Raw genomic sequence first — 24356 nt, 5'->3', positions numbered from 1 at the left:
TTGAGTTTTGTACTGTCTCAGATGGTTTTTTCTAAGCCCTTAGTTGGACTTCAGAAAAACTGTCCTAACAGAGTGCAAGTACCTGAAACACTCCCGTAGCACCTATGTTATAGTGATCCCTATAGCAATAGATCCAGAATGTCGGTCTTCTCTAAATCTAGATTGGAAAAGGTAAAGTTGGAACAGACCTGAACATGACTGGAGGACATCGAAAGTTCCTTTCTCCTTTCAAGAGATCTTATGTTTTGAAATGGGAATCGAGACATATGTTAGAAAAAGAAAACGAATGGGTGATTTGTTAAATGTGGCTGTATAAAAATTATGTACAGTCGAAAATTGCGAATAAATACCCCATTTGGTGCCATTGTAGTGAACAAGGGCAGTGGGGGTGTTCCCCGCACCCTTGTTCACTATGTCATCTGGGGTTGCGGGGATGTACTCCACTCCCAGTTAAATAACTTTTTTTAAAAAGTGGAACCTGCAGCGCTGGCTCCGATTCATGGAACTGAAGGGAATCGTCGTTGCAGAGGGATGCAGGAGACAGCGGCAAAGGGGGGTGGGTGGGTGCAGGTTACCAGAAATATCTGCCGGAGACAAAACCGAAGTGATTTTCGTTCAAATAACTTTTGTTTTATCCTTCTTCGGACATTTCGTGTTCAAACAATTAATGGGTATCCCTTGATGTGAAACTGATCCTGGCAAAGAAGCATCTGAAGGTTTGCTTTCCTGTTGGATTGTCTCATGGATCCTATAGGTACGCCTAATCCACCGTCTGGATGTTCTACTCTTTTTTACGCGGGGGGGGGGGGACCAGTGCCAGTATAAAGCCAGCTAAGCCATGTTCCACAATCTTATCTTATGCGTGTGTGCAAGCTCAAGAATAGATGCCCAGTTGAAGGATGTCCTGTAGAATAGCCTTTGGCTACATATTTTCTCCAGGTATGCTCACCTGTCTACCACTTCCGTTTTTGTGAATCTTTTGGTTGGTGCGGAAAAAAAATGGGAGTTGTGGCCAATATGCTCATCCGTACTCTGTACTTTATCCTTCAACTATTAATTGGCCAGCCAACCCCTCGGCTCCGTGTCTGCTTCTGTCTTGCTGGAGAGGGGATGCAATCGTGGTACAGGTGCAGAGACACGTTCTGAACTCAATCAGTGATGAGGCCCATGATGTATTGCCATGCTTAAAAGGAAAGGGTGTCGCTTTATGTGAGAAGCGAGTGGCAAAGGGTAAGGGGTAGAATCATAAGGCCTGTTTCACAAACATTTGGCTGCACTTTTTACATGAGTAGAATTCACGGTACTGCGCACATTACTCCTTTCCCGAAGTGTTCGAAATTACACCAAGGTTACATTTCCCCTCGAGGGCAAAGCAGTGGTTCAGGGAAATGTGCTATAGTTTGCACACTGCTCCTTTTATGACTTGGGTGCATTGTACCCCCGTGTAACAGATCTTTGACATATGTGCTCTAGGAGCAATATTTCGGCACTTACAAGTCATGGCTTTAAAAAGGTGATGCATTTCTTTCTAGGACGTGGGATTTATTCCAACATGATGGGATTTCTTGGTGGTGTGTCATGGGCAATGCTGGTGGCAAGAACGTGTCAATTGTATCCAAATGCAGTGGCATCTACCCTTGTCCACAAATTCTTCCTAGTGTTTTCAAAATGGTAAGCATGGTTTAATTAAGCCTATTTCCATATTGGTGTCTGCATTGAGTTATGTATTCTGTTCTATTTTTCAAATGTTATTCAATTAGAGCCATCTCCATATTTGAAATATTCCTGTCCTTGAAGTTCTGTCTAGAATGAACAATTGAGTCGAACTTCAACTGCTTTCAGTCTTTTGTTACTGCACACATTTTTTATTTCCTCTCCCTCGTAGCAAAAACCATCTTGAATTTGTGTTCCACCCCTGTGGCTTCACTGAAGCTGCCAGTGGCTGCTCTTCATTGTGGGCTGGGGGTGATGCCACTTTGCTTGAGTGGCCGAGAGCAGTCTGCCCATTCTCTATTTGCATGGGGAACTGTGCTGCCTGCATCGGGGCGGGACCTATCCCTGCATTACATAAGGTGCATAAAGGCTACCTGGGCCTAGGCATTCTAGCCTTGAATCGTTGGGTAACTGCATGCACACGCTGACTACCAGGAGAAGTTAGCTGGTCAGTCGACGTGCTGGCGCTACTGAGAATAGGGGTGGGGCCATCGGTCCTGTGTGGCAGTGCACATACATGTAACTGAAGTAGGACTAGGTGTATGAAATGTTTTATGTGCGCTTAGGTTTGTTACTGCACTTAGTGTACATTTTAAAAACATGAAAATCGTTATTACGTGGCTAGACTGATCTACATTGGTGGTGCCAGTTTGCATATACTACTGGCATGTCATTTTTCTTTTACTGGGTATTTGTTAATACTGACTTGTATTGTTGCAGCTTGGATGAACATGTATGGGTACAGCCAGCCTGAACATTTTGTTTTTGTACTGTCTGTAATGTTGGCAAAGACATGCAAATGTGTTGGAAAATGCTCATGTGCACTGTTGGCGACTTGCTTCTACTGTTTAATGGCCTAACAAAATGACCAACTGGTGGATTTTTACCACATTTTTAAATGTGCTGTAAAATGCACTTTATTTAAAACTGTATTTTGCTTGGTTTGGGCTATCTCGCTACGCTGAGTCGCTCCTGCATTTTCTGGGCAAACGTTAATGCCCCCTCCAGTTAAATTCAACAGCTCCTGCTGCTTGATCATCTGACTGAGATTGTTTCTGGGATATCCTGGCTTTAAAGTCACAATTTTTCATTTGTATGGATTTTGCTTATTCATGCATTTATAGTGTTTTTTTAAAACTTAATATGTACAAATAAACCGTTTTCTTTTTCTTCCTCTCCCCAGCCCTTGATGAGGTTAAGTTCATGCCTGGACAACATGCAACTACACTGGGGATTTTTAGCTCCTTGTTGATCTTTGTTCGAGTATACTCGGTTATGTTGGTATTTTCCCCTGCAAGGTTTGTCTGTGCTAAAGCTTCTTCGGTTTAGCCAGACGCATGTAAAGCTCCATCTTGGAATAATAGCCTTTCTGACTTCCTATGCTTTACATACCACAAACCCCCCCCCCCCCCCCCGGCCCCCGTCCCTCCTACTTACCCAACTACACAATGCCCCCGCATTATGGTTTTGTGCAATATTGTCTTGTCTGAAACCAGATTTTTGTCGTTTGGATTTAATCAGTTGTCCAATAACATGGAATCGAGTCTGTTTTTAGAATATATTCCTTGCTGTAGCATTGTCTCCCACTTTCTAATTAACCCTGCTTTGTTTGTTCTAATGTCCCCCAATTTATGGCAGTTGTCCCCAGAGAGTTAGGCATGTTGTATCCCCGCGTGTACCAGTTATATATTTTGAAACCCATGAACGTACTTAACGGTCATGCACATGCCATTCTGTAGGCACTTGTTTTTGAAGCCTATTTGCCGGTAACGAGCACTACGTTCTTCCTGTCAGGCAAGTTTCTTTATTCTCACACGCAAAGCATGTCCACTGTCTGCAACTCTGGTATTCATGAGGTTAACCTAGGGCTACTTCTACTGGAAAGCAGTAAGAGCCTGGATTTTAATATATCATTTACATTTTTTTGATAACCTAGGCCATTCTTTCTTTTTGTTAGAAACCAACTTTAGGGCTGTTTTAGCTGCCACCAGCAATCTGCAGCTGTGGAAAGACTGCTAACTTTCAATCCATCTGCCATTAGTGAAAAGTAGACATTCTAGGCACCTCAAGGTTGTCTGTCACCTGCAGCCTACCAGGAGCACACCTTCTAAAGGTATGTCTTGGACTGGGCATGAATCTTCAGGTGTAGCTATGTGGGCACACACATGCTCATTTCAATACAGGATGAAGTATTGGACCACTGTTTTAATGACCAGGGTTTGATCAATACCACCGTTGAGGGTCTGACCTAGGAACTACACGAACAGCAACGTCTTTGGTTGTCCTTTAAAGTAATCCAAGGCTTCCCAATAAATCAACAAAAGGGTAATGGAGCATAGCCTTTCTGGAGTTCAAGTTTATAGATCAGGACAGAATATTATTAATCTCAAAACAGAATCTCAAGGCTTTTTATTTTATTCCTGAATCCTCTGCAGACAACGGTCTGAGTGGCCAGCAGTTTGATTGGTGAAGCAAAGCAAACCTTAATTTATGCAGGCGACGGGCTCATTTGTGCCTGTACATTGGAGGATGGCTTTAACCTCACAGCCAAGTTTGGGACTTCAGTCTTCGTAATAGTGTTAACCTTCCCATCTAGTGCCCGATTCTTTGGTTTCAGCTGGGGCATTGCCACATATATAGGTCTGGTTTAGGGAGAATAAATGCCATTGACATTTTCTACGTTCTCATGAATGGAAAGATAGCCTTGACCCTACTTGTTCAACCATTGGTCTTCATGTCTTCAGTAATGCTAGTGATTCCTTATGTCCATTTGTCCAGAGAACCCCCTAACGGCTGACTTTTAGGGGTCCAGAAATCCGTTACCTGTTGCTCCTATTCCTGATGGATGCAGGGGAACCTTGCCCCGTCGTTTGTCACAATTCCTTTTGGCAAATTTGAAGTCTCATTTTGAGACCCTCCTTCCCAACTTTTTGCTCCCCCTTTTTGCTTTTTAGGTTTTCTGATTTTTATTTTGAGTGTTCCTGGCTGTCTTTTAGTATGTGTTATGATTGTAGACCATTGGGCTACTAGTTCAGGGGTATGGTACCATTTTTACCCTACGATGACTTGCTCACCCTACAATGGTTTTAGAGGGTATGCTGGTGGCAGCTATTTAGTTTTGGAGTCACCAGAGGTGCAACCCGATTTACCACGTTAGTAGCCCAATGGACCTTAATGGTAGCTGTTGAACTGGTCTACTCAGTCATCTTGGTTAAGTAGCTTTTTTTGTTCCAGGAAACCACGAGGCAGGCCTAAAATGAGCATTGTGTAAATGTGGGCTCTGTGTAATGATTTGATGGTTTGTGGGGCCAACCTGCTTGGCTGTCCACCAAAACCCTTATTTTAAAATCCCTCTTGTGATTGAAGTACTGGCTCAGGCCAGACCCTGTGAATGGGTGCTGTGATGAATCAAGTCTATACGTCACTTCTCCCCAAGCAGAGCCACTACCTTTGCCTTCTTAGTCCAGACTGATGCTTCCAACACAGGCATAAGAGCAGTCTGGAGACAATTTGAAAGCAAAGGCAAGGAGGGTCTCCCCCACCACCACCCCCCACCCCCATCTGCTTCATTAGTCAAAAACTAAAAGATGGGGAAACTAGGTGGGTCACAATTGAACGTGAATGTTTTTCTATTGTATGGGTCTTGAAAAAGGTCAGGCAATACCTCTATGGAACTACTTTCAGGATTCAAACTGACTACCAACCCTTAAGGTGGTTGATGCAGACAAAAGGAGAAAACCCAACATTGCTCAGTGGTCCATAAGCCTACAAAGTGTTGACCTCACTATTCAGCACAAGTCAGGTACCCAACTTAAGAATGCTGATAGTCTCTAGAAAGTGACTGACTGGACCAAGAGATTCATCAAGGAATGGATTGGATCCTCCTAGTCTAGGTGAGACGAGTGTTAGAGAGATGTATCGTTAGTATGCTTCATCCCATCTTTTAGCGAGGACCCCCCCCCCCCAACACTTTTTGTAGGACATCTGGACCTTTTTCCTTCTATCCTGAAGGAGTGGAGAATTTTTACACACATTCACTCTTATGGGCTGTGTCTAATTGTTCTGTTTTTTACCTGTCCTATGGAGTCTAATTTACGCCACATCTCTCAAGGCATCTGCATTTTACTTTTGCAGAACACAGCTCCTTATGAGCAGTGTTGCTGGGAGCCCTTTGGGTTCTCCTTTGAGATTTTCGTCATCTTCACTTTAGACTATTCTTAAGGAGAGCTACTTTGCATCTCCTAAAATGTTATAGTCCGAGATTGGCACACCACCAAATGTGGCATGCCCAAAGGATACTTAGTATGCCCCTTCCCTCTGCTCCTGACTTTGTAGTCATAGACAACCCTCTAGCTATGGCTGGTGGCAGTGGACTTGTCCTACCAACTACTGTGTTGATTTCTTCCAGAGACTGTTCAGTCTCGGTTGTGCACAATAGGGTCACCTAAGTACTAACTTGGTGGCTTTCTTTTTCGCCATTTCTAGCATGGATCTTTGTTAGCCCTTCTACCATTCAGGGAGGGAGGAGGTCTGTGATGCGTTTTACCTTTGCAGGAACCCTTGGGCGTCCCCGCCTAGGCTCCGGTGTGTCTGGGCAGGTAGTGAGTGAGGCGTCTCACTCCCCTGCTCTGTCTGCCCGAGTGCCTAAATAGAAACAGCTCTCACTGGAGGTCTGGCTGTCCTGAGCCACCCACCGCTTTCTGTAAACTGCTGAGAGATTGCAGAGGAGTGGGTGCTGAAAGTAAATCAAAGGTGAGGTTCATGAGGTAAAAAGGCAAGTCGACCACTTGAAACGGAAGTAACCAAAGAAGACTATCAGAGACTCCTACAGACCCTTTGCAACACTGAAGCGACACTGCTGTCCTGACCCGGTTTTCTGTATGACAGAGCAACTCCAAAGAGGACTCCTTCCCTTTGACTGGTGGGAACAACCAGCCCCAAGATGAACTCAAATCTGATCCATCTCCCGAGGTGGTGTGCCTCTCCAGAGCTGCAGACCGTGAATATCAGGATAGCTCCGACCCAATTGAAGTGCATCGTCTTAGAAAGGACGAATCCATCCAAGTCTTTGCTGAGCTCCAGGTGAACCTTGTTGGGAAGGAGAGCGGGCCTTAATCCCCCCCACCACATCTGCTACCCCCCACCACATCCAGGGAGCAGGTGGAGGAGGGGGCACACATGGGGGGGGCGCATGAACACCTTAGTGCATGCATTAGAAGCTATATGGTAGATGCGGGTGTGAACAGCATCTTGGCAAGCAGTAGCCATCTTCGAGGTTAGGCCCACGCGCAGCAAACCGTACTGTGCGTTAGTATTGGTCCATTGCATGAGCACTAACACCACCCCTCACCCTGGCCAGGTCTGAGAGATCCACAACCGCCTCCATTGTTCAGCAAGTTACAGGCCCTTGCACCCTGAGGAGAATGCACCCTGCAAGGTCATAAGGGAGCAGAGTGCCTCTTGGCAGTATCCTCCCACGGAGCAGATAGCAAGGCCCTCCTCCCCCCAACGATCCCCACATGAGAAATAGTTTTGTAATGTTTTCATCCTATGACACCCGCGTGCTACAGCACCAGACAACCGACCATAAAACGTTTACACCCCTCGATCGATCGCTCACTAAGATCAGAAGGTAAGGCTATCGCGCCTTCAGGAATGGGTCGTGCGATTCGTTCAGCGGGATGCAGGGTGGCATCAGAATTATAGCCTAAAACTAAGGTTGTGGACCTTGGGGGTTGCTGATCTGTCTGGGAGCGAGTGAAGTGTGTAAGTTAAAATGACCTCGGCTCTCCCCCAAACCCATCCCTGTATCTGCAAGGTGCATTGTTACAATCATAAGAATAACTGTGTGTCAGAGTAGCTAATTGTTAGGTCAGCTCACCGTAGAGGACAAGCCCGGCAGCACCCACTTGAACAAAGTTGGACAGAAGATGGACCAATGGCCTGGTATCGCATATGGAGCAGGCCCTACATCCAAAGGCCTCTGCCAATCTGTATTGTAGATTGTACTATACATGATGATGTCATTAGTGATGCCGTTTGTGCTTCTAATGTATCGCGCATGCCAACAGACCTCAGCTGCTGCGTAATGTTCTGAAGTTATTGCTGATGCATTCCTATTTTTGTAGAAATAAATACTTGCAGAATTGTCTTGGGCCTTTTTCCCATAGCGGGTTGTATTTTCTCTTGTGTCAGCGTTCAGGGGCGGGCTTTCACACTCCAGAGACAATCCGATTCGTCCAAGTCCCCTCACCAGAGTGCTGGACTCCAGGAATCAAAGATTGACCAGGCAAATTGAGTCCTTTGTTCGTGCTGTAGAAAAGGCTCCAAAACCACAGACTGAACAGAAGCTGAAGAAATCTGTGCCAGAGGTCCTCCCTCTAGACTGCTGCGCTGCTGAGAGATCCTGTCCATTGCCCTGCCTTTTGTCTCCAGACAAAGGAATCCAGAGGTTGGGTCTAGTGCTGCCACATCAAGGAGAATCCAGCCATAAACATTTCTTCAAACCCAAGGTACGGTGGCAAGAAAGGGTATTGCTTCTGACCCAAGGTACTGCTTGTGTACCTTTTGCGAGTCCTTTTAACGGGCTCCCGCTGTTGTGTTAATCTTCCAGCATCTTTACGACTAGAGGCAAAGAGTGTCCATAGGAACTTCTACTGTTCTGCTGCTTCACACGACGTTGAGCCTCTCCAAATTGCCTTTAAGCTAGGGTTGCAAATTGGACCTTAAAAGCCTTACGGTGCGAGGAAAATGCCTCTAGAACCTTAAGCTCTGCTACGGTTTGACTAACCAACTATTTTCCTTGCAAAAAGACTTCATTTTATGTGGTTTTAACTAAATGTAATTACTGAATTTCTTCGGTCTTACGCGAGTACACGGTAGAACTCCGTGTCAAACGCTGTAACAATTGTAACTGCAACCAACTACAAACTAAGCAGTGAGCTTTGAAAAGTATCTACAAGTAATCTTATGTGTTTTGATTATATGTGCTAAGTATTTTCAAACATCCCTTGTGTAAATATAATACATTTTACTATACATGTGCGTTTCTTTGAATTGCATTACTAACTGGGTTCAGTGTACTTGCCTACAGCTCACATCTTCCTCTTATAAACCTGACTGCTCGGTCACTCTACTAAGGTTCCATGAGTAGTACAGACTGATGCCAAGAGTTGGGGATCTAATTAACATTGGGATAGGTTTATGAAGTCTTACCTCCAGTAGGACTTTAGGAAAACTCTCCTTAAGGTTTCCTTTATGAACTCCTGTAGCCCTTACCATATACTTGTGGGTATTGCATTCTCCATTACTAGATTTACAACACTTGAAATACGTTCTTACACTCTGATCTTAATTTGTATCCTTCATTTCCTAGGTTTTGTAGGACCTTATGCACATTACGAGACCGCCCACCCTACTGGGTTCTTGGTATTGGATTCTTTCATGAATCTGTTCCCTTAACAGTCTGATGTCAACACTGGTTACACTCATTTGCATGGAGGCTTCGCCCTTCCTCCCAGGGTATTTGCTTCTTTTTATCCATTTCCCAAATTGCATTATTTGTCACGCTCTGTATTGGTTTGAGATCGCTCTAATTCTGCCAATTTAATGTTCAACTTCCACACTTCCACCCTCTCCCCAATATGTTTCCCCGGCAGCCTTCAGCCTCTCCCTAGTTACTTTCCCGACAATGGGGAACCTTGCAGGGCTCAGCGCACACTCAGGTAGCCTGTTTCTTGGTTGCTCTTCTGTACCTGGCTTCACTGGCATAGCGTTCGGCTCCTCTGATGTAGGGTGCCATGTACATACACTGGCAGCAGGGAGCTGGCAGTCCTCCTTTCTGATGCTCTGTGCATCATTAGTTTGGCATCTAGCCCACCACGAAGCTACCATGGTCATGCCACCACCTTGCACTGGTCTTATCTTCCAGTGACAACGAATCTCATGTTGCAGGTCTCGCCTCTCTGGCACCCTTCGCCTTTTTTCAAAAGTCATGGGCTACATTCTGCTCCACCTCTCCAAGGTATAATCACATCAGGGGGCTTCCCATCCATACCATACTCTTCACCAGAGCTACTTGCCCTAGTTATATGCAAGTCTTTTTAAAGAGACATCTTTTTCTTGGTATGGCCGTTTCCACAATGCCTGAAACCAAATATAAAGATGACAGATTGCTGTTCATCGCAGGCAGTCGCATATTTGCAGATATGATATTGGGTCTAGGGAATTCATCTTAATGGTAGTCCTTGTCCCCCAAGGGGAAGTCACTCCCATTGAGGTCCCACTTGCCCATAATCTTAGGGTGGGTCTTGCGGAGACTCATCTCCCTAGCCTCAAAGTTCTCAGTGAAGTTTCTGTAGTAACCAGTTAGTCACGAGAAGGCTGTTACTTGAGTTTGAGTAGTTGGCGTGGCCCCGTTTTGTACAGCCTTAATCTCCCCCCCCCTACCTCATGACCAAGGTAGACCACTTTACTTGTCACCTACTTGCTTTCATGGGCAGATTGGCCTGCAGAAGGTCCTCCAACACATGGCCTAGGTTGATTATAGGTTCTTCCCAGGTAGGGCTGTACACTGCAATGCCATCCAGGAATGCCATGCAGAAGTTCTCAAACCCATTCAGAAAATGATTAACCATTCTCTGGAATATGACAGCTGCATTTTTTAAGGGCATGACCTTAAACTGGTACAAGCCTTCTGGAGTTGAGAATGTTGTCTTCTCATTGGCATGGTCAGCCATGGCAATCTGCCAATGACCACTGTCTGGTCAAAAGTACTGAGGAATTTTGCTGAGCCCAGCTTATCCACCAGTTCATCTGTCCGTGGCAAGGGATGGACATCCGTCTTGGTAACTGCATTCAATGCCCTATAGTCCACACAGAATAGAAGTTCCTTAGTGCCTGCCTTTGGCACTAACGCAACTGGGCTAGCCCATGGACTTGTGGAATATTTTATCACTCAATGGTCAAGCATCTGGCTGGCCTCTTCCTAATGTGGTTTCTCACATTATCTGACATTCTGTAGCCCCTGCTTTTAATAGGTACGCAATCGCCATTGTCAATCATGTTGGCACCAAGGTGTCAAGCCTGAGGTAAGTGAGAGCAAAGGGACAAACTGAGTTTACAAAGTTCTGCACTCCTCTTGCTGCATTCAGATTAGTCGAGTTTTACCCCCTTCTACTGATCCATCTGAAGGTTGTCCGCTTAGAAGATCTGGGAGAGGTTCACTCTCCTTCTTGATCAGAGGCTAAGAGCAAAGCTCCTATCACTGGTCTGGAATGGTTGTCCTTTCCAGGTTTTCCTTAAACTTTGAAGGGTCCTGCCTATGTGTCCTGTAAGACTGTTTTACTGGAACCATGATAAGAATGTGTTGGTCTGGAGTGAACACCACGTTAGCCTTCTGGTCATGCCATTGCTTGACCAGAGCCTGTCCAGCTTTCAAGTTCTCTGAAGCCTCAGTCATGATCTGTGCCATCCTCTGTCTGAGGCCTAGCACATAGTTGGTAATCCTTATTGGCGTGAGGCAAGGAGCACTCTCCAGACCCTCCTTAATCAGGGCCAGAGGCACTCTGACAGGATGTCCATAAAGTAACTCAAAGCGACTAAAGCCCACTCCAGCTTGAGGAACTTCCCTATAGGCTAAAAGAAGGCATGGCAGAAGGTCCCCCTTTTTGGTTCTTCTAAAGCTCCAATAATGCTCTCTATAGTTCTATTAAGCCTCTATACCAACCCATTTGTCTGAGGGTAGTGGGACACTGACCTTGAAGGTGACTCCACAGATTATCATGGCCTGTATGTAGTGGGACAAACTTTGGCCCCCTGACAGATGCAACCGCATTAGAAAATCCTACACTGGTAAAAATACCAAGTAGGGCCTTAGCCACTGCCTGAGCAGTAACAGTTCACATTGGAATAGCTTCAGGGTACCTAGTGGCATTGTCCACTACAACCAATATAGATCTGTTACCTGAAGAAGTTTGGACGGTCTACGGGACCAACAATGTCAATCATCCAACATCTCAAAAGGAGCTCCCACAATTGGGTGAGTCACTAAAGGTGCCACATTCTTGGCTCAACTTTTAACCGATAACTGGCAAGTGTGGCAACTAGTACAATGTTTCTCAACCGCTGCACCCATCAGGGCCAATGGAAGTACATTAGCCTCGCCTTGGTTCTTATTGAACTCAAATGACCAGTCCGGGGGACTTCATGTGATAATTGTAGGAATTTTGGTTTCACTTTTTGGGGTACCACCAGCCTCCTGAGGTCCCCTGGAATAGACTACATAGGCTCACTGTAGAGGAGTCCATCCTCCCGATACAGTCTGCTTTCCGCGGTCTTGACCTTCTAGAGAGGGATCCTCTGTCCCCTATTGAAATCTGTCCTTGAGTGTTCACCTTCTGCAAGCTAAGTCTTCAGCTCAGGATGGTCTCTAGGATCCAGATCTTCCAGACCGGGTTGACTCTCCTTCACCTCTGACTGATCAGAAGATGATTCTTCTGGCACCAACTCTGCCTCAGCTGGTGGGGGGGGCACAGGTGTTGGGACAGTCTAAAGTCCAACTAAGAGCTTCATAACTCTGATACTGTACATATGCTCCACTCCTAGTATAAGGCTTTACCACCGGACAAGGTTGGTAGCATAGACAGAGCAGCTAGGCTTATTTTAGGAGGGAGAGGGGGGGGCAGTAGCTTGGTACACAGAAATTGTAGCATGTATATGGTCCAAGCAAACACAAACACTAGGTTTTGTAAACACTAGGTTTTGTAAACACAAATGGTTTATTTTAATACAAGTAGGCCCAGATAAATCTTGGGGAAATAAGTACTGTAACATCTTATAACAAGATTCTAAAAACCAACTCCATACTTGAGGGATACAACCCAAAGTATAACCTTCTTAAGAATAGCAATCAGAAGTTCCTGTGCAGTAAAACCAGGTTAGATATACTTTTGGAATAGTCAGGAATTCAAGGGTAGTAGACCCTATCGGTCATGCAGTGACACTCGGTTAAGAAATCACTTAATAAACCAACCCTGTTACAATCATACTCTTTGGAAGATTACTTTTTAGAACTCCGTTAAGAGTTAGTAAAACAACTAATTCTTTCTGGAGTGTCCTTAAGCTACCCAATGACAAGTATTAACACTCACTATTTTTGAATGCACTCAGCAATTCAAGGAAAGTAAAACCCAATTACTCTGAGAAAGACCCAAGGTATTTCAAGGTAGGTAATGGGCAGACTGTTTTGGAAATTCTCCAAGCGGATTCAGGGGAGGCATGGCCCAGTGTTACACATTTAGAAGAGTAGCAGCTGTTCAAGGTAAGTAAGGAACCATTTACTTTTAAGAGGGGCTTCAAGCAACTGAAAGGCAAGTATCAACTCAAGGGCTGTTTTAGGTCTGTATAAATCTCATCAAGGAAAGTAACAGTACACTTTACGAAAAACACAATGTTATTCAAGGTAGGTAAACCCTTTTAGTAAGCTTTTACACTCCTTCAGTTAAGCAATGATAAAACAGTACTACCACTTATTCAGAGGGGGGAAACACCATTCAAAGCAACTATGTACTTTTTGGAGGACACACTGCAACTCAAAGGTAAGGATAACTTAAGGATACTTTGCAACTTCTTCTTTCAGAGATAGTTACCACACAAATTCCTTCAGCAAGTAAGTACTTTAAACTTTTACACTTGTTATACTTTTCAAGATAGAAGCTTTTTCTTAGCTAGTCCTTCCCTAGCCTATTTCATGAGTTCTCTGAGGTAAAAGGAGGAACCCTAGTGGTCTAGGTGCCAGCGCTAGGCAGGTTGAGATGAGTTTCAACTGCAGGAAAGTTGGTGTTCGATAAGGGTTGGTCTTCAAACAAGCAAGTATTCATTTTTAAAGTATTCAGGGACTTCTGAGAAGGCTTCCCTATGTGTTGCAGCAATAGGCCTGGGCAAACTCCCAACCACATGAATCGCCCACTCACCCTCACAGGATGCACACCAGACTTAAGGTAAGTAATACCAAAGCCCACACAGTACTTTTGAAGAAAAGAGCTTCAGAGTGGATGCTTTCAGGATCCAGCAGCACAGGACCCGGTCCCTGGATTCTTGGTCTGGTGACGAAAGAACTGGACACTGGATGGGAAATTGCAGCTGCAGTCACCAGAAGAGGCTGCCAGCAATCAATACTTCATGCGGCTCTGTAGATTTGGTGCCTTTTTACAGCAGCCATATGAACTAATATCGCCTGTCTGATTCTCTTCACTCTGTTGGGACTTCAGGGATTTGAGTCGTGTCTCTGTAGAGCCAGGAGGTGGGCACCTAAATTTCCGACTGATTCGGAAAGCCATGCATCGCACAATGGCTCGTGGTCCCTGGGTATTGGGGTATTTCAGCCCAGCAAGGTCGCAGCACGTTGGAGGATGGCTCAAAAGGCAGATCTTGTGACTAGTGGATTTCACCAGCCTCTGATTACGAGTCGTTGTGTTCGGGACCCACAGGTTGATTGGAAGGAAGGGTTACATCAGGCTCTGGGTACACAGCAGACTCTCCAATCGCTACAGACGTCCATTCTTAATCTTCCTCTTCGGTTTCAGCTCAGTGGTCGACTTGTCAGCAGCTTTCAGGTTCAGAGTATTTATTAGGAACTACAGCACAACTTCTGCAATCTCTGCCTGCAGTTTACAGAAAGGTGCAGTCTGGCTGTCCAATCGGGACAGCCAGCCCCCCACTGGGACTTGGTTCCTTTCAGGCAAGGTGGAAGACAAAGGGCAGCAGAGTTTTGGGCTCACTTGCTTCCGGTCTTCAGACGCACTTCATCCTGGGTGGGGAATGCAATAGGTTCCTGTGGAAGACAAAACTTCCACTGAGGTTGCAGGTGAAGACCTCGAACAACGAGCAAAAATCCTAATGGCTCAGTTGATGTGTTGGTCAGAGTCCACTTTTACAAGCTCAAGGAGGAGATAATGCAAGAAGCCAGGGCTATGGGTCAAGTCCACTTCCGGGACTCTGAGATATCCCTCTTTCAAGATCTGGCAGCAGCGACATTGGCAAAACGTAGAGCGCTCAAACCCATGACTGACTGGCTACGCGATCGCAAGATAACCTACCGTTAGAGCTTCCCCTCAGGCCTCGCCTTCCCCAGGGAAGGTAAAACCCGTCAAATCCCGTCCCCTCGAGAAGCGGAACTATTCTTGAACCCGGAAGCGGAGGGGGAGGCCCCCGGGAGCGCGAGCCACTCACCCGAGGGAACTACGAGAGTCTCTCCGCTCGTGGTCCTGAGTGGAGAGGCGTCGCAGGATGCGAGGTACGCCCGCCAAGGGGAAAAACATGAACAATCGCTGAAGCCACCCCCTCGCTGTCTACCGAAAACCCCACCGAGGAGTAGGGAACGCAGCTAAGGACGAGGACCAGGGCCTCCTGGGCCCCTGGCCGACAAAAAGATCCACACACAACCCTGCACGGTTTCATTCTCACCGTCAATGCACGAGGCCCTAATGCCTCTAAACTAGCTGGTAGCCACGGCCCAGCCGACAGCCCCGTTGGTAGAAGGCTGGTCTGGATACTGACACCGATTCTGTGTTTTAAGTTTGGTTCTTGTTTCTTTTGTTTGTTAACCATGGTCAGAGGGAAGCTGGATCTGAGAAGATAGCTGAAGGAAGGGGCGAACCAGAGGGCAGGACGCAAGCGACATTGAAGGGGGAGTCCACATCCTGGCAGTCGGATGGAAGCAAGGAAAAGCCACAACTCAACCCATTGACGAATGGCCCAGCCGGATAGAGAGCTAACCATGTTATCCTGGAACGTCCAGGGCCTTAACGCCCCGCGGAAGAGGAAAGCCGTAGAGCACAGGCTTTCCCAGCTGGCTCCGGATATTATATGCCTCCAGGAGACTCACCTCCTCAGGACAGACGAGAGCCGTATCGCTTTCCGATACTACACAAAACGCTTTTTTGCCTCTGCAGGCCTCAAGAAAAGAGTGGGCATCCTGATAAGCCGAGATCTCCCTTTTACGAAGGTCACAATCAAGAGAGATCCAGAGGGGGGGTACATTCTTCTGAAAGGCCGGCTGGTAGAGCTTCCCATCACCATAGCAGCCATATACTGCCCGAACACAGCACAAAGCCTATTCCTCCGCAACCTGCTTCCCATAACTTCAACCTTTACTGAAGGTCAGCTGCTCATAGGGGGCGACTTCAACCTGACCCCAGATCCTAACCTGGATAAAACACTCCCTCCATCCAAGGAAGACTTTGGCAAAGCTCTCGCTATGGCAGAGTTCCTGAGGGAAACCGACTCCATAGATGTTTGGAGGTGGGCCAACAGGGGAACCAGGGATTACACATTCTTCTCCCATGCCCATCTGGGACACTCCAGAATCGACCTCCTGCTTCTCTCAAGTTCTCTCATTCCCTGCGTGGAAACTATCCAAATAGGACACAGAGCCCTTTCGGACCACACTCCAGTCATAATGAAATTGAGGGTACAGAGCTTTCCTGAACCGACCCAGCGTCAATGGAAACTGCAAGATCAGATCTTGACAGACATAGCGACCAGAACGGAAATAGCAGAAGCACTTAAGAACTACTTCAAGGAAAACGCCATCAAAGACACAACGATTTCCACGATCTGGGACGCCATGAAACCGGTGATCAGGGGTACGGCTAATGATTGCACGGCCAGGCTACGAAGGCTACGCAAATTACAGCAGGACAACCTCGAAGCGGAGGTAGCTGAGGCGGAACATATCCTGAAACAAGGTCAGAACAGGAAAGCGAGTCGCGTTCTCCAGAAAGCAAAACGCTACCTAGAAATGCACCTAGCAGACAAGGCGGCCAGGGCACTTACATACACCAAGCAATTCTACTATGTGCACAGCAACAAAGCAAACCGCCTCCTGGTCCACAAATCGAAAAAGCTGCACTCGAAGAACTCCATCCAATGCCTCCAAGACGCACAAGGAACCCTGCACTACGCCAACTCAGAGAAGATGAACATCATGACGGCACACCACAGAGCAATCATGTCGGGTTCCCCCACGGCAGCAGAAGCACATTCAAGATATCTAGATGGGGTACAGTCGGGCGTCCCTCACCCACAAATGGCAACCCTTGAAGCCCCGATCTCTTCAGAGGAAGTGAGTGAGGTTATAGCAAAATTGAAAAACTCAACGTGGGGTCTGGATGGGCTCACAGCCCCATTTTACAAGAAGTTCTCATTCATACCCGCACCCCAACTGGCTCTCCTTTTCAACTCCTTCCTCTCGTCAGGGACACACCCGGACCAACGAGATTCATCCCCGGCCGCCGCACTCACGACAACATAAGAACTATTTATTGTAATAATAATTAGGCATTTATATAGCGCTACGAACCCTCAGGTATCTGAGCTGCTGCTTATTACCCACGGTGTGTGGTGCTCATTTATTGACCTCGGAAGGATGAAAGGCTGAGTTTGGCCCCGCCGGGATTTGAACTTGCGTTATACAGGCTCTGCACGGATGTCAAAGCGAGCGCTCTACTCGCTGTGCCACTTGACCGGCATATTAACGTTATTGAATCAGCCAGCAGGAAGGGCCAGGAGTTGATGGTGCTCTCGCTAGACGCTCATAAAGCTTTTGACGTACTTGATTGGGGCTATATACAAAAATCATTAAAGCACTATGGATTCGGCCCTAACTTCATAAAATGGACACTAGCTAACTACCAGCATCCATCCACCAGACTGAGAATCAACTAAACCAAATCCGACACAATTCATATCGCAAGAGGCACAAGGCAAGGATGTCCCCTCTCCCCGTTGATCTTCGCCCTCTCCATGGAGCCGTTCGCAAGCAGGGTTCGGCAAAACGAAGCAATCCAAGGCCTGACAATCAAATCCCAAATATACAAAGCCACCTTATATGCCAACGATGTCCTCTTATCACTAACAAATCCCAGGGAATCTATGAAAGCTGTGTGGACCGAACTGGAAGAATTCGGGGAAGCATCGGGGTTCAAGGTCAACAGGTCTAAGTCATCAGCGCTGGGCATCAACCTCCCCCAGCCTCTGACCACAGACCTGGAAAACGAATATCGCATACCCTGGGCGGAAAAGCACCTATCATACCTAGGGGTCCAGCTGCCAAACACACCGCACAGACTATACAAAGCTAACTTCCTGCCGCTGTTTACTCAAGAGCGATTTACTACGCTGGCAGAAACAGGAGATCTCCTGGTTCGGAAGAATCATGGCTCTGAAAATGAACCTCATTCCAAGATTGCTATACCACTGCACAGCCCTACCAACTGCTATCCCAAAGCAAGCGACACAAACTACAAAGGAGCATCATGAGATACATCTGGGAAGGGAAACAGCCACACATCCCAAGGAAACTCATGCTGCGGGGCCAGGCGGTGGGGGGACTGGGAGTTCCGGACGCTACCAGATATATCCTAGCTGCCCAGCTCTCGCATGCATTCGCGTGGCCTCCTGCCTCGCCTAAACCCCGTTGGCTGGAGCTGGAGGAGGCCTGGAGTCCAGTCGTGATAAGCGCACTACCTCACATGAAAGCCTCCACGGCCCGGACAGACAGGGGGCCGCTCTCGGCACTGAAAACACGGTGGCGAGCTGGAAGAAGGCGGCGCGGCTATGGAAAGTCCGCAGCACAACAGGCCCGCTCACCCCGATCTGGGCGAACCCGGAATTTTCACTGGGCATCATCCCCAAGCACTTCTCGAAGTGGAGGGAGGGAGGACATTTTCAAGGAGGGAAATCCACTGGACTTCGAGGCCTAGAAGGCAAAATTCAAGGTTGCTGAAAGCGAGAGGTTCAGATATACCCAGCTTCGACACTGGCTCTCCAGCAGGAGCATGAAAATCCTCGGAAGCAGAGACCTGACAGCCCTGGAGCAAACCCTCACATCGCCTCCCCCTAAAGGCAAGATTTCTACCCTCTACAAGATTCTAGATAGAACCGACCCGCAAGGAACCGTACATGCTCAAATGGGAGAGGGACATCAGGAGACCCTTCGAGCCGGAAGAATGGGACCAGATCTGGAGAAGAGCAAATAGAAGCTCAAAATGTGTGTCCAACAAGGAGGGAGCATTCAAGATATGCTACAGGTGGTACCGAACCCCAGAATCGCTCAACAAATGCAACCCGGCGATCCCACCGTTGTGCTGGAGAGGGTGCCCAGACAAAGGCACACTATACCACCTGCTCTGGACATGCCCCAAGGCGACTCAATTTTGGAAAACTGTGCTAGCACAAATCAACATGATCACGGGCCTGTCAATTCCGTGGGACCCAGGTATCGTACTGTTGGGTGTAAGCGGTGAAGGCCAATTCCCTCGCTCAGGCCATAGAGCAGAACTCCCATTTGCTGACGGCCGCCAAGATCTCAGTGGCAAGGCTCTGGAAAAACCCGGAGGGCCCATCGGTCCGAATGTGGTTGACTAAATAATGGGACATAATTGCGGCCGAAAAAATCACTGCACTTGGGTTCGGGAACAGAGACAAATTCTTCCTTACGTGGTCTCCCTTCCTGGACTATGCACAGACATACCCAGGCCTGGCCCGACAACACCCCCCCCCCCCCCCTCTGCAGTGGTTGGACAAATATGATTGAAAGAAAAGATGGAAGAGCTGTCGGGAAATCCCTCCTGGGGAGTTAAACTCCTGCAAGCAAAAGCAGAGCCAAAACAGCAAAGCCCCGGAACCGGACGGGGCCCTCTCCCCCCCCCCCCCCCCCCCCCCCCCGCCCCCCCCCCCCACCCAACAGGATCTCGGAGCAGCATCATCTGCCAGGAGCCCTTAACCCGAAGAGAATCCTCGAGGAGGGCACGCCCACCGAACTAAGACCTCCCCACGCATTTACACCTTACCCACTGACCTACAGTTATTGTTTGTTTCAGGTTTATTTTTTCTGTTATATATCTTCAAGCTAGACAGTGCTGACTGAAGCACCCATATTGCACATGCCATAATGTATAACATGCTTGTTGAAAAACCAATAAAAACATGTTTGGAAAAAAAAATGGCAAAAAGGAGGAACCCACCATTTTAGTATAATGGTTGCCCTGCTGTGCATTACCGAGGCTGAATTAACAACCTGCAAGTAAAAATGACTAAGTTATCAAGGTAAAACCACTGCCACCAGTCATTCAAGTAAACTGGCAATTGTATTCTCCCAGCAATTCCCATAAGGTGGGGTTTGCTGGCACTTATACAAAATGTAAAGGGGATAATAATCCCTCTTTACTTCTTGGGAACAGTAGTTGACCAAAGTACATGAAAGAGAAATTAACATGTTGCCCCAAAGGGGCAACCCAGTTTAACCCAAAAGTTATACTATAACTGCAACCAAGCACTATGGAGAGACGTAAAAAGGTCACCTGTAAAGAGTAAAAGACTAGGTGAGAGGGGGAAAAAGATTCCCACTCACCCAGGGACATGGTAAAATGACAAAGTTCAAGCAAAAAGTTCTGGGGTTGACACAGGTCAGGAAGATCGATCATAAATATGAAAATCTTACCTAACAAGGTGTGGCCTCTAATTTATCTTCTACAGGAACATTTCTCCTTGAGGAAGCTTTGGCATTGGTGCCTTCTTTCCTGTGTAGACTCTGGGTTTCCCCTTGGTCTCAGTTGGAAGATCTCTTAAGGTTGCTTTCCTTGTCAGCGCCCTTCTAGGAGGCTTTGAGGTGCTGGAAACTACACCGAGGGCCTTCAAGTCATTGCCCAAGAGTACCCTACCTGGCATTTCAGACTGTACACCTGCTGCTAACATGAGCCATTTGGGAGCCTTGGCAACTTCCTCAGTTTGAAAAACGTTCATCTACCACAGTTATACTGGCCCCAGTGTCTGTAATGGCAGGAGGTGTCCTGACCATTAACGAGTACACTGTAGTATTATCAGGAATGCAATGCAATGCTATGCTTCAATGTTATGATGTTCCCACAGTGCCAGAGACATTAAAACTGTAGCTTGAACACCAATGGGCTCTTCAGCTGGAGTGTGAAACTTAGCACATGTCATTGGTATATCCATATCCTGTGAATACTAAGCTGACAGATGGGATCCCTGAAGGTTTACCCTTATATCTGGGATCGCCTTTCACATGGTCACCAGACCCAAACCACATATTTCTTAAATGTCTTTTGGGATGGGGGTTTCTGGTAACCTACCACTGGTTTGGGTCCAGAGGTTTCGCTAGCCCTATAAGGTTGTTTAGTGGGATATTTACACTTGTAATATTTGTGGCCCTATTTTGGTGGGAGATTTCTGGAATGATCCTTCTCATCCGCTTTATGCTTTTTCCCCATCCTCTTTCTTGTGGCCCTGTTGGCCATCCCCAGGTCAGCAGCTAGTGCTAGCTTCTTGGGTTTCACTTGCTTAGTCAGCAAGGAGCCGTCTCAGCTCTGCGTTACGGCATCAAAAATAATTTCAAGCATGAAGAGACATCTCAAGCCTTCATAAGTGCTCACCTTGTAGCCCTTAATCCACCCATCTAAGTTTTTCAGACTTTCACACACCGAAGTTGCCCACAAGTTACCATCTCTCCTTGTGGTCACTAAACCCTTTTTAGGTATTGGGAAGGGGGTCTTCCCAAACCTGGCTATGAGAGCAATGTTTTACCACCTGGTAATCTTGTCTATCGGCATCATTCAACTCCATTAGCCATTCTGGGAGGCTAGAGATTACCCATGTAACAAACTCACTTTCACATATACATTGCACCTTACATGTAAACTCAAATGTACCCAGCCAAACTAAAATATTAGTTTTGTTCAGTTATTTAGCTTTTATTCAGTATTTAACCTTCAAGCATAAGCACATTTCTGAGGCTTGTGGAATCTAGTTAGATCACATGCTGTGCATAGGCCGACATCTAGTGTTATCTGAAGAGTATTACAGTTGTTTTCGAAACTCAGGGACGTTGACGGGGCTTGCCAGTAATACTATCCTTAGTGCGACGTCAGCTGTACCCATGATCCTTCACACGTCGAGGTCCCTCCGATTGTTGTTTTCCGCCATTCTAGACGGACGCTTATAGCGGAGTTCCTCTTTCGGCTTATAGCCATTCACTATTATCAAATTACAGATTGTCTGTGATATAAAGCATAGTGAGAAGAAACTATCGCAATACCAGACGCCAGTGAAGGAGAAGAAAAACGACCGTCGAAAGACTCCCTCGACGGATCTGTTTTGTCTTTGGAAGGCCGCTACGGGCTTCGGCCCTCACAGTAGGGAGAGAGGGGAGGTCATTTTAGAATGTATATGCTCCTTTTCTTACACTACATTCGCCTAGCTGCTGTGTCATTCCATTATGGACAAGTCCCCCTCCCCCGCCTTTAAATTTTGGCCAAAGTGCAATAGGAAATCCCTGTGGGTCGATACACACCTTGTGTGTAACCTGTGTCTCCCGCGAGACCACGTTGAGGGTTCTTGTCAAGAGTGCAGGCTATTCAAGGCCAAGACTTTAAAGGACCGATCTACTAAACGCTGGACCCACTATGCCAGGCAGCTCGAGGCCATTGAAGTAGAGGGTGCCTTCAGCGACTGCAGCAACACCGCAGTATCCGACCACGAAGGAGGCAGGATTACTCTGGTTACCCAAGCGCAGGCCCCCGACCCGGAAGACAGGCCGGCGGCCTCGTTATTGGGACAGCACCCGGCAGCGGAAGCGCTATCGCTCCATCCTCCACACACAACCCATGGCCGAGACTCGACACATGTCGAGCAGATGGCAACGCACAACGTCTGGGGAGAGGTCCATGGTATCTGTCCTCCGGGCACTCTCGATCGAGATCACCACATAACCGACACCTGGCTGTCGAAAGACAGTACAGATTGCGTGCAAAAAACTCCCACCAAGGGCCTATCGTGCGCGGACGAGGCTCTGGTTCAGCCCGCACCTGAAATTCGACGTTCTGCGTCGAGTCGGGTACAAGACCCAATACATTTGGGGAAACTCGCTTCAGGGGGCCATGGTAAGGAGGGGGGAGTCCATGAAAGTCCTCCAAGACCCCTCATGGGGAGAAATCTCAAGATGTTGGGCCCAAAAATCCTGTATCTTATGATTGTTTCCACCCTGCATACAGAAACTGTTTAGACCTGCCCCTGCTGACCCACTGTATATCGGAGGGCAACTGAAGCCTGATTCATTAGTTGTTACTACAACAAGGGAGAGGGCTGGTACTCCCCTAGCTTCCTCTGAGGCCCCGCCAGATAAGGTAAGCAAGAGACTTTACACAATGGGCAGAAAGATGTCGCCTCTGCGGTGTTCCAGACCAGGATTGCTAGCAATTCTACCCTGTTGGCCAGTTGCAACTGCCACAAATGGAATGAGGTCTCAGCCTTACTATCATCGGCCCCGGAACCACTTAAGTCTCAGCTTGCCCACGTGACCGCAGAAGGCAGGGCAATGTCAAGCTGCTTATTAAAAAACAATCTTGATGCTGCGGACAACGCAGGCAGCTTAATAGCAGAAGGGACAATTATCAAGCGTCGTGCTTGTTTGCGCCAATCTGGTTTTAAACCAGAGATGCAAGCTACCCTTATCAGCATTCCCATTGAACCCAATGTACTCTTTGGCAAGGCTGTCGGACCGCTTAAAGACGGGCAAAGAATACAATTCTCTAGTCCTTGGGCCTACTGACCAATAAACCTACTGGCCAGAGGGGAAATGGGAGTTTTCATTGCTCACGCGGCCAAAATTCAGAGGGGTTCTGCCTATAAACAGAGCCAAGGTACTGCCTAGGGAAACTATCTGGGTCAGTCCTTCCAGAATTACCCTAGAGTGCGCAGATCCTGCGGGTCGCAGAAGGGGCAGCTCCTCCCGAGGTGGCACTCCACCTCAAAATCAGTGACTATCTGCTCCAGGTGCCCTCCAAAGCCTCCCCAGTAGGAGGGAGTATATCCAGCTTCACCCACACATGGGCGGAAATCACCACAGATGGGTGTTGTCCACCGTAACAGGCGGATATTGTATAGAGCTCTTCCAGCAACCCCAGAACCACCCCCCACGACAAAAGACCCATTCCAAGGAACACCAGCGCATCCTCGAAGAGGAAGTCGCCACGCTTCTACTAAAGGACGCCATCGAAGTCGTCCCTGCCAACCAGGTAAACGGGGGTATGGAACTTCCTTGTTCCAAAGAAAGATCTAACAATACGCACAGTTAGATTTGCGCCCTGCAAACAAATGTCAAGCCACAAAAGTTCTGCATGACTACGCTACATGAGGTTATCCCTCTACTAAGAAAAGGGATTACATGGCAACACTAGATAAGAAAGATGCCTGTTTTCATATTTCAATGTTCGCAGCGCACTGAGGATTCTTGCGTTTCAAGATGGCGAACCAGCACTACCAATTCAAAGTGCTACCCTTCGGAATAGCATCTGCTCCAAGGGTATTCACGAAGGTACTGGCGGTGGTGGCAGCACACCTGCGCAGGGAGGCTTACCTGGATGATTACAGTGGAGTCTCCCCTAATTTGCAGGCAAAACATTCAGAGAACGATCAACCTACTCTTCCGATTGGGCTTTTCCATCAACGAGAAAAACAAGCCTAGTGCCAAGCACAACCCAACAGTTCCTAGGAGCTGTCATAAAGACACATGAGGGGTTGGCCTTTCCGTCGGAGGAAAGTGTCCAAAACCTGTTACTGCAAAT

General features: G+C 47.3%; 1 protein-coding gene across 3 annotated transcripts in view; it reads left to right on the top strand.

Annotated features, from left to right (window-relative positions):
- PAPOLG (poly(A) polymerase gamma) overlaps positions 1–24356 on the top strand; it is a 1009150-nt gene that overhangs the window by 469206 nt on the left and 515588 nt on the right. For all 3 annotated transcript variants that reach the window (XM_069608036.1, XM_069608034.1, XM_069608035.1), the window contains exon 9: positions 1533–1671. In XM_069608036.1, the coding sequence (XP_069464137.1) occupies positions 1533–1671 (139 nt within the window). The remainder of the gene's footprint in view (positions 1–1532; positions 1672–24356) is intronic.

The sequence above is a fragment of the Ambystoma mexicanum genome, chromosome 4q (genome assembly GCF_040938575.1).
Source record: "Ambystoma mexicanum isolate Mex_15411 chromosome 4q, UKY_AmexF1_1, whole genome shotgun sequence".
NCBI classification, from domain to species: Eukaryota; Metazoa; Chordata; class Amphibia; order Caudata; family Ambystomatidae; genus Ambystoma; species Ambystoma mexicanum.
This window is presented reverse-complemented; position numbering and strand designations above follow the sequence as displayed.